General features: G+C 30.6%; 2 protein-coding genes across 2 annotated transcripts; one reads left to right on the top strand and one right to left on the bottom strand.

The window, feature by feature from the left end:
• Positions 1-843: 843 nt before the first annotated feature.
• On the top strand, positions 844-6,765 carry LOC121750785 (pectin acetylesterase 11-like). The gene is made up of 13 exons (XM_042145395.1): positions 844-878; positions 3,271-3,421; positions 3,515-3,597; positions 3,684-3,807; positions 4,192-4,271; positions 4,376-4,465; positions 4,593-4,717; positions 5,122-5,182; positions 5,285-5,338; positions 5,651-5,728; positions 5,819-5,957; positions 6,055-6,191; positions 6,439-6,765. Exons 2-13 carry the CDS (start codon positions 3,274-3,276, stop codon positions 6,526-6,528), a joined length of 1,209 nt encoding a protein of 402 aa, XP_042001329.1. The 5' UTR covers positions 844-878; positions 3,271-3,273; the 3' UTR covers positions 6,529-6,765.
• A 2,473-nt stretch (positions 6,766-9,238) lies between these two features.
• Positions 9,239-10,705, bottom strand: LOC121751792 (uncharacterized protein At4g15970-like). The gene is made up of 2 exons (XM_042146584.1): positions 10,289-10,705; positions 9,239-9,799 (listed from the first exon to the last, which is right to left on the bottom strand). The coding sequence occupies exons 1-2, from the start codon at positions 10,703-10,705 to the stop codon at positions 9,239-9,241; spliced, it is 978 nt and encodes a 325-aa protein (XP_042002518.1).
• Between the last annotated feature and the right edge of the window lie 396 nt (positions 10,706-11,101).

The following is an 11,101-nucleotide window of genomic DNA, read 5'->3' as shown; positions in this document are numbered from 1 at the left end:
AATTTAATAAGTCAAACTGAGAACTAATTCATTGTCCCAACAAATCTATACTTTCTCTTTGTATTTTATAAAGCACAGCCTAACGTTTCCTTTTTCATTTAATTTCCTTTTTCATTTAATCAACCTAACGTCTCTCTACTCTGCCTTCTCTATCTCTCATTTTCAAATTGGAGCAACCCTAACGTCTCTCTCTCCCTTCTCTGCCATTGGAGTCTACACCACTGCTTCGCCCCCAAATAGCGTCATTTTCTCTGGAATTAGGTAGATCTGGAATTGCAATTTCAGCTTCTCGTTTTTTTTTTCGTCTCTTCTTCTTATCTCCGTTCGTCTCAAGTCCCCTCTGCAAAACCAGTCAAGAGAAGAAAATTTACACAGCATCTTTTAAAATCTCTTTGCCTCGTCCTTTCTTCAGTGCCGTTTCTGTAGCTCTAGCGTTTATTCTAGGTGACTGCATGTTTCAGATCTCTAGTTAATTTGCATGTTTTGTCTGTTTTTTATTTGGATTTCTGTTTCTTATGCCCCACCTTACTCGCCATTCTGCTCGTGGAGTATTGAAATTTTATCTATGAATTTTGAATTACTTTGTATTTTTCTCGGTAATTTGTTCATGTCATAGTCCAAAGAGATCCAATCTGTGATTTCTTTCTCTCTTTTCCTAATTTATTTTCAAATTTCATCCAGATTACATAAGCTTCACTTTTACATGACAGAGTGACTAAAATAACAAGTATTTTCTAATTTAAAATTTGCAAACTTAAAAATCAAACGAATTACATATTCATCTATTTCTCTTTATTTATTGTTTCTTTGAAAACAGATGTAATATGTGACTAACAAGTTATTTTACTTGCTTGCAGCTGAAGTTGGGTGTTTTGAAGGTAAGCACTTCTCACAATTTTCTATCTTCGTCTGCTTATTTTTCTTCTATTGTCTTTATTCATGTTTCACTGCAGAAATTGGTTACAAATGTTGATTTCAAAAATTTAACTTCACTTTAATATAAACTTCAAAAAACCTCACTTTCATTTTGGTTAATGGATGATTTTTGGTTTGTCTGGTGTCTTTACAATACTTTGTGTTTTAAACACTGTAGCTTTCTTTTGAACAAATTATATTAGGATAGCCCTCACTGATTTTTTACTTCTTGTGTTAGCATTGTTCATTCTCCACTAGAATTTGTTTTTCTTATCTGAATAAGAAATAAGTGAAACAATGATTGATCTGAATTATACTAGTACATCACGTGTATAATGATATTACATCCCAATTATAATTTTTTTCTATTTTTTCTTACTTGAGCTATTGCGAATGTGTGGTAGTCACTGCATTATTGACTTTAGTAGTAGTTGGTTTCAGATCTGCAATTAAGATAATCTTCATTCAGGAAAAAATTACTTTATTCAGAAAAAATCATTAATTGTTAGTGCTTGTTTGGTAGAGACCTAATAATTCCAAAGTAGCAAAATTATTAGGCCTTAACATCAGTTTGGTAGCCAACCCTTGGGTAAACAAATTAATTCATCTGTGTGGCCTGTGTTTTTAATCTGCTCGACCAAAATTAGTTCTTCTTTCGTGATATGCAATCGTAGTGATTCTAGTGAATGGATGCGATTGTATATCTGTCTCGTTTTTTGGAACCCGATACTAATGCCTTTGACTAAAGTAACCCTCCACGTCTACCCCTCCACTCCCCCTCTCCCTTTACCGTCTTCACTCTCCCCGCTTTTTGATTTTGTTTTTGAAGTTTTTTTTTTGGATTTGGATTTTTTATTGTGTTTTTGTATATTTCTTTTACAGCAATTCATTGTTTTTATAGACTTTTTATTATTCACGTTTTTTTTATTTTGTTTTTGTTGATTTTTTATTTTTTCAGATTTTTTTTATTTTGTTTTTGTTGATTTTTTATTTTTTCAGATTTTTTTTATTTTGTTTTTGTTGATTTTTTATCATTCAGATTTTTTATTTGATTTTTTTTTTGAATTTCTTCTATAGCTACTCATTGTTTTTATAGATTTTTTTGTTCGATTTTGTTTTTATTGATGCTTTATTATTCAGATTTTATTTTGATTTTGATTTTGTTGATTTTTTATTATTCAGATTTTTTTTCGATTTTGTTTTTGTAGATTTCTTCTATAGCTACTAATTGTTTTTGTAGTTTTTTTGGATTTGAATTCTTTTTATTGTGTTTTTTGTATATTTCTTTTACAACAATTTATTGTTTTTATGGACATTTTATTATTCAGGTATTTTTTTTTAATTTTGTGTTTGTTGATTTTTTATTATTTCAGATTTTTTTGATTTTGTTTTTGTTGATTTTTTATCAATCAGGTATTTTTTTTGTGAATTTCTTCTATAGCTACTCATTGTTTTTATAGATTTTTTATTATTTATATTTTTTTGTTCGATTTTGTTTTTATCGATGCTTTATTATTCGGATTTTTTTTTCGATTTTGTTTTTATAGATTTCTTCTATACCTACTCATTGTTTTTGTAGTTATTTTTGGATTTGGATTTTTTATTGTGTAGATTTCTTCTATAGATAACTACTCATTGTTCTTGTAGTTTTTTTTTTTGGATTTGGATTTTTTTATTTTGTTTTTGTACATTTCTTTTACATCAATTCATTGTTTTTTTAATATTTTTTCGACTGTGTTTACAACATAATCAGTAGTCACAATTAATATAATCAAATATATTGACTTATAGCATAGATTAGTTACGGATTATTTAATTATGCTTAAATTCGTCGAAGGCCCAAATCAGGAGGGGTAGTTTGGTAGGGTAGATAGCTCATCTATCTTGGGGTTATATAAACAAAAATGACATAAAGTAGTCACAATTGGTAAGAATCTATACATCATGTACCAGAACTACTAACTACTAAGGGTATATTTTATACATTATCTTAAATTTTATCTTAATAGACCTGGTATTTTTAGATCATGAATAGATGTACTAAACTCTGTAATACACAATCGACTCATTATACACAAATAGATGTACTAAACTCTGTAATACATTTTTCAATACTATTGCCCATCAAATGTCTCATCTGTGTAATTGGTTCTCACGATTTTGGAGATTTTTTTTAACTTATTCTGTTGTATTTAAATTTGTCATTAATACATAATACCTAACTTGTTTTCTTAATTATTGTCTCTTAACAAGTGATTATACGTGGTATATGTAATTATATTTCAGTATTATATGTTATTTTGGGTATAATCCACGATGATGTTCATATCCTGGGTGTTGATTTTTTGTACACAGAAAATGACTGTGAGAAGTGAGATACATGGGCAAACCACGTCTTGCGTGACAATATATCTTGGTCTCGCGCTCCTTGCTTCAATAATAGCCCAAGTCAATGGCCAGATGGTGCCTCTTACGATAATTGATAAAGCACAAGAAAAGCTCGCAAGTATATATATAAGACAAACCACTCTAAAGTTTATTTATTTATTAAATTAAAAATAGGTTGCTAATTAATTAAATTTTACATTTCCCATCGTAGTTTGTATAGATGGGACTCCAGGAGGTTACCATTTTGATCCAGGATTTGGCGATGGAGCTAATAATTGGATTATCATGTTAATGGTTTGACTTGTATTACTTTGATGAATTATTTTTTAAAATAAAAGTTCCCTATTTTTGAATTAACTGATGTTTTATTATTTTGTAAGGGTGGTGGATGGTGTGGTCTTAATATTTGCCAATACAGAATTGGGAAAGATCTTGGCAGTACAACTAACATCCCACCTCAAAATTTTGAAGGAATTTTATCTTCGGATCAATCAATTAATCCAGGTAACATACTATTTCAAATTTGTGTTTTTATTGAGATTTATCATTGTTTAAGGTTGAAACTGGAGGTAATTGTTGGAAAATCACGGTGTTTGATCAAATTTTGTTCCAACCCGCAATTTTGTTCTCAAAATATCTCGTGATTATTTTTTTGTGTGAAGATGTATCTGATATTGAAAATGATAGTAAAAAAAATCGTATTGGACACCACCGCCGATTATTCATAATGAAAGCATGTCGTTTGATTGAAAATATGAACAATATAATTGAGAACAAATCCAAACTTCTTGAATTTTATAGGAGATTTTCAAAATTGCGCAACAAATCAGAATATAACAAAATTCTATGATTATTTTAGCAATTTAACAGCAAATTTAAATATCTCAGACTTTTATAATTGGAATAGAGTTTTCATCCGATATTGTGATGGTGGGTCATTCATGGGAGATGCTCAAAGAGATGATAATGTAAGTCATACCATAATATCATTGCATTATTATTTAATTGATTATTTGAAATTCCGACTCCATAATAGCGTATGTTTCCTAATAAATCTAATTTATATTGACAGGGACACATTGTGGAACTTAGGGGATTAAGAGTTTTTACTGCGGTAATGGATGAGCTGTTGAACGTAAAAGGAATGAAAAAAACAGAAAATGTATGATTATTTACTTATGAGTTTTTAATCACTATAGATTTATTATCCCTATATATAATTTTGACAAAATCGTAGAAGTAATATGCTAATAAAAAATCTCTTACCTAAATGTTGATTAAATTTACAGGCTATTCTTGCCGGTGGTTCGGCTGGTGCACTAGCTGCTATATTACTTTGTGATCGGTACCGAGCACTTATACCTGATGCTAAGAGAGTGAAATGTTTGTCGCAATCTGGTTTCTTCATTCGAGCGTGAGATTTTCAATCTAAATTTATTTGCGCAATAGTTGAAAAATCATTAAAATTTGGATTTGTTCGCAAGACAAAATTTTATAGTGCAATTGGATATGATATGACAACTGATAATAAATCATACATATGCGTCTGCTGGTGAACTAAATGACATCTTCAATGAATATAAAAAACAATGACTATGAGTGTAAAACAACTACATGTGTATGAGACCGAATTATTCCTCATTTTAAATGCGAACAAATCCAAGCTTTATAGTCTTCCGTCTGATTTTTGGTTTACAGGACAAACCACAATTTAATTAAATTTCATGTTTTTTTGGGTAAATTACTTGAATTATAGTAGTTCATATATACTTATATTGGCTGCCATCATTAAACCTTTTTGTGTTTATCTAAAAACAGAAAAGATTTACCTGATGCCAACAGAAGAGAAGGGGGTTTCGCACATATTATTGATTTCCATGTACTGTATTTCAACGAGAAATATTTAATTACACATCTCAATATTATTTTTATGTATTCTTTCCTTGCACAATTGACATTTGCTTTTTGTTCTTATATGTAGAATATGATCGATGCATTGCCCAAGTCATGCACCTCCAAAATGAATGCAAGTTTGGTAAGTGAAGGTAGTACTAGATATGCATGTATATAATATATCTGATAAAAAATAGTGTCTCCTTCCATAAAAAATAGTCCCACGATATCAATTTTGGAATCTTTTTAAACCATAGTATCATTACACTACTGAGGATATATATAGGTCTCACCATTCACTTTTTGTATGTTTCTAGTCCTATATGTACTTTACTGATTTCGTATTAAAACTTGTGTCGTTCCAAAATCTCGACTTTTGGGGAACATGGATGGGGTATTGTTTATATTAAGAGTTAAAAGACGATTTATTTATTTGTTGGATAATGTTTTGCAGTGCCTATTTCCAGAATATGTGGTTGGAGATGTTCAGACACCACTCTTCTTATTGAACCCCATTTTTGATACATTTCAGGTAATTTTAGTATAATAGAACAAATTGAGAAGAATTAAAGAAATATTTGGGTTAAACAATTTTATTTTTTGTCACATAAAATTACATCAGCTACAACATTTGGTGAGACCAAATCCTCCTGAGCTTGATGGGTGGAACACTACTTGCATCAATAATTCACTTGATCCATCTCATCCTCCTTGTCCTGATCTCACTAGATGCACACCATCCCAAATGCAACTTGTAAAAGGTGTAGTAGTATTTTTAATTCCTTACAAAACTATAGTAATATTATACTATGATGCAAAATTTAAATGAAATCTGATTTATGTCAAATTTAATTACAGATTATGGGGGTGCACTTTTAGATGCAATAAATGAAATTCAAGACATTCCATCAAGAGGGCTCTTTTTAAGCTCTTGCTATGCTCATGATTTTGTTCCGGCTACTTGGAGTGCAGCATCCTACAGACTGCAAGATAAGGTAACTCTTCTGATTACCATCTCTGTTCACGAAAACAGGTCTAATTTCACTATTTTGGTCTGTTTCTATCCAAACTAATTTTTATCTAGTTTTCATTAAAATCTACCACCAAGATTTTTTTTGTGGACGAGGGTAGTATATATGTTTTTAAAATAATTAAATGTAAATCGGAGTCCCTCTTTTAGTATATTTATTTCATTTCAAGGTAGGAAGACATCAATTACTTAAATTTCTTGTATGTTTGCAGACTATTTCACAAGCCTTTTCTGATTGGTATTTCGATCGAAGTCCTGCTAAAATGATAGACAACAGGATCGATGCTCCTCTGAAGTGTTGATTTTGGTATTTCGATTGAAACAATCGGATTGATGCTCCTATTTAATGACTGCTAACCAGTACTAGTGTTTGGTTTCTTATTTAGTGCATCTTCATGGCCCAATGCAGGCTGAAATCTGTTTGGTTTACTTTAATGATGTATGTGTGTTATATATGCTTATAATGTTTATTACCAAAATTTCATGGTAAAATATTTCTATAACTTTATTATAAAAAAATACGCCGTAGTGTTCTTGAATCTTGATAAATCTTAACTACTTTTTTTAAAATAATTTTTTGATGGTATGATTACACTATTGAACTATTAAATGTTGTCAATTATGGAGTACTATATCAGTATATTGCTGATGTGTGTTTATTGTTGATGCGTGTTTGTAGTTTTTGCAGATTTTTAATTAATATTTATAGACTAATTTTAATAAATAGTTTTATAATAGTATTATAAATCTTGAATGAAATATAATGGATCGCACGGGTGATATACTAGAATAAAATAGAAGTAGTTTCTTCATTATTTGTGTACAAGTCTCTTTATAAGGATGTGATGCGACGTTATTCGATTTAGTATTTATTATTAGTATTTGAAAGCTTAATCAAGCAAACTATAATACTCCCAATATAGTCTAAACTATTCGACGTTATTTGATTTTAGTATTTATTATTAGTATTTCAAATCGATTTTCTAACACTAACAAAATACATTTACATATATCAAAATGCTGGTGCATAGAAAAAAAAACTTTATGCATTAATAATTTGCAATTATAAAAAAATCTACTCTACTCTATTTGTCCAATAAATATAGACACTCTTTCCATATTGGTCCATCTCATAAAAATATTCCACTTCTATTTTTGAAAATCTTTTTCTATCTAATGAGATGGTTCTCATCCTTTACTTCACTAACAATATAAAAAAAATTTATATCTATTTCTCTCATACTTGTGTATTAAAACTCACAAGTGATATCGTTCCAAAAGTATCAATTTTTATAAGACGGGTGTATATAAAGCGCCTATTTATTAAGACTAATATAAAAGTGTAAGGTTTTATTAAAAGTATTACAATAGATAATATATAGGTAGTTATTAAGACACATAAAATGCACTTATTATTGTTGTAATAGAGCATGCGCATCATAAGTTACAGGTTTATTTCATAAATCATTGAATCAGGCGTGATTTGTGAGGTGGCGGTGAGTTCCGATAGGTTTCACAAAACTTATAACACCGGTCACCACAGTAACTCTGACCATTACAAGCGTCATAGCAATTTTGCATGCAAAGAGGGTAATAGTCACCGTCGATAATTTGCGCCGTTGCGTAATTAGCAGCAATTATAAGGACTATTAAAATTATAACCACATTTCCCATTCTTGACGATTTCATATTTGCTAACTATTTCTACTATTTTTTCTATGGAGAAGATAAATAAATATATATGAGGGTGCATTTTTCTATACAGTTTTGCGTTTATATATACTACTTTTCATTCACCTCTCATTTATTTATGGTAACGTAAATAATTAATTTTCAGGAGAGGGGGTTGTCAAATTTAAGGTATTTAATGAAAATTAATGTTACAACTCAGCCAGCGAAACCATATTCTAGTGGAGACACCTCAATGAGAAAATATTCCATGGTCTTGGTACACCAAGTTGGCAATATAACTTGGTGTCACTAATTAATGCACAATTGGTAAAGTAAGAGAGAAAAAATGGTAAAGTAAGAAAGAGAATGAAAAATGAATAAAGTAAGAAAGAGGAAGAAAAAAAGTAGTAAAATTAGTGTCAGTGGATTGTGAGGTCCACGCCTAAAAATAGAAAATTTCTAAAATTTCTATTTTTAAGAGACAGGTCCAAAATGAAAATGGTTTCTATTTTTAAAATATGGAGGTAGTATGTACTTAGTAACTTAGTATGAAAGTAAAAATTAAATTATAACTATTTAAGTACGTAAATATATTTATACATAGGAGGAAAAAATATTACTAGCAATTTTTATATTTTAAGATTATACAATATTCCATAAAAGTGCTTTAATAAATTTTTTAAGATTTTAATTCATTAAATAGGTTGTATATTTACTTAGTAACTTAATATGAAAATAAAAATTAAATTATAACTATATAAGTGTGTCAATATATTTATATATAGGAAGAAAAAATATTGACAATTTTCATATTTTAAAAATTAAGATTATGCAATATTCTATAAAAATGGTTTAATAAGTATCTTCTAAAAATACTTGCATTAGTTGGCATGTCTAGTTATTTATATTTCCATTTGTCAAAAATTAAATGGTTGAATAAACCACCTTATAATGACACTTTGGTGTATTTTCTCAAAAACTAGGCGGTGCAAACAAATAGAAGAGTTTTGCTTTTGCATCATAATCGGAGGTAAAGACGACTTAAGATAGAAACTAGTACATTGTATGTTTCCAAAAGTTAATTTGTTAAATCCTTGATATAGAGTGGGACGTTGTGTATTGTTCAAATAATCTAGACCATAATAAAAAAGTATGCAAAGTTCGTTTTGTAAACGACCATTAGCCCTAAATCATATCACAAATTTTCGTATAGTATAACATGCATATTAACTACGATGGTTTGAAAATTTATTGCTCAAGTATTAAATATGAAATTGTGATAAATGTTACAAAAAAATTGTTGAGATAAACTTTCATAGTCAAATAGCCTTATTGGTAACTTCATGTAAACTTGTCAATATTGATTACCCAATCTTGGTCTAATATAGTTAGTATAAAGCAATTAAATTTTTTTTGGTAGTGACAAATTCTGGGAATGGTCCAAGATGTAGTAGTGGAATTCCTATTTGAAGATGGCAAATCCATATACCTTTTCCAATCATGGATGATCATGGTAAGATCATGCATCTTGTTTTGAATGCCTATGCAGCAATTGGCATGCATGGTGATCACCTCATCCAAATCCTTGTTGGGTTCACAGAATCCCCCGAAGTAGGCCGTATCCAAGAAACGGAACTCTAACCCGATTTGGTGGACTAACAAGTTTCCCTTTATCATGTTCAACACGTCTTGGTCGTGTTTGCCTGGGAAATACTCCCGCGCATTGTACCAATACTTGTATAACTCGATGGTCCTGTTGTTGGATTTCACGTACGTCAACCCTGTATTCGCGGTGTTGCTCACATCATTGTAGTTGGCGATGTAGTGGTCGCACGACATCTCGATATCCCCATCGGCGTAGAATTTTTTGAATGGATTTCTAAACCACATCACATCTGCATCCTAAATGTTATAAAGTGAAAAAAGATCAATATAAATACTACTCCAAAATTGCGTTGTAATTGCAATTTTTTGGAATTTGGTTAAAATTAGATTTGAAGTTTATAATATTCTTCATTTGTTTGGTAAAATTACATAATTGATGTAACTATTTGTACCGTATAAATGAAGTCGTATCCCAATTCAAGAACAGTGCGCATAAATTTTTTTTGAATGGATTTCTAAACCACATTACATCTGCATCCTAAATGTTGTTGGCAATTGAAACATAAAATAAACGTAACAATATCACATATTGATGGACACAAAGAGCTTAATCCACTATATAAGTCTCACTCATGGGCCTCTCCTCCTATCACCAATTGACAATATAATGCATTGTAATTGCAACTTTTTGGAATTTGGTTAAATTAGATTTGAAGTTATAATACTCTTATTCGATTCCAAATAATTGGTTTGGTAAAATTGCATAATTGATGTAACTATTTGTACCGTGTAAATGAAGTCGTATCCCAATTCAAGAACAGTGCGCAGAAGCTCAATCTTTCGCCACGTCATCTTCAGATAATCCTCGCTCATGAAATACGCCTCGCCGGAGAAGTCTACGCCCTCCGTCGTGACAGCGTAGCAGTGGAGGTGCGTCGTTGCCTTGCAACGCTCGTACGCTGTCTTGTCGAACGCGTAGACCACTAAGTGATCCAAGAGGTGCGCCGTTCCATTTCCGATCTTGAAGCTCTCCACAAATAGATCGAAGACGGAATTTGGTTCCGTCCACGCTGCGTTTAGATTCGTGATTATCACCGTCCGGTTGTCCTTCATCACTGCACTTCTCAACGTCTTCTCCAATTCGATAATCTCATCTTTTGCTTGTGGGTACTTGACCTGAAAATTTTGGATATCCAATCCCATTTTATAATTTTATAATAAAATATGAGTAGATTGAACGTAAATATGAGTATATTGTCACCAATTTACAAAAAATATCTTACATGCAATCAAATAATTATAAGAAAGTGATGAGACGCGTACCAAAGAAGTAGGTGGCGGAATAGGCGACGTGTATTGATGAAACGAAAACAAATTAGCATTGGAATTAAGGTTTCGAAAAAACATGATAGGATAGTTAGATTGGTTGAGAATAAGGAGGGTTGTGTTGGAATCTTGATTTAAGATGTCCGGTCAACAATGTTTGACGAATAATAAATGTGACGAGACATTTAATTTTGGAGAATTAAATGATATAGCGTCGATCTACGTTCCGCGTAAATGACCGTAGTATATTCACTTTCTCAAATCCGATTCTCG

The sequence above is a fragment of the Salvia splendens genome, chromosome 10 (genome assembly GCF_004379255.2).
Source record: "Salvia splendens isolate huo1 chromosome 10, SspV2, whole genome shotgun sequence".
Lineage (NCBI taxonomy): Eukaryota > Viridiplantae > Streptophyta > Magnoliopsida > Lamiales > Lamiaceae > Salvia > Salvia splendens.
This window is presented reverse-complemented; position numbering and strand designations above follow the sequence as displayed.

Excerpts from the sequence above, each read along its gene's own strand:
- LOC121750785 (XM_042145395.1), top strand. The coding sequence starts at position 3,274 with ATGACTGTGAGAAGTGAGATACATGGGCAAACCACGTCTTGCGTGACA. Across the intron at positions 3,422-3,514 it reads AGCACAAGAAAAGCTCGCAA|TTTGTATAGATGGGACTCCA; the intron begins GTATATATATAA and ends TTCCCATCGTAG. Across the intron at positions 4,272-4,375 it reads ATGCTCAAAGAGATGATAAT|GGACACATTGTGGAACTTAG; the intron begins GTAAGTCATACC and ends TTATATTGACAG.
- LOC121751792 (XM_042146584.1), bottom strand. The coding sequence starts at position 10,705 with ATGGGATTGGATATCCAAAATTTTCAGGTCAAGTACCCACAAGCAAAA. Across the intron at positions 9,800-10,288 it reads GATACGACTTCATTTACACG|GATGCAGATGTGATGTGGTT; the intron begins GTACAAATAGTT and ends TATAACATTTAG.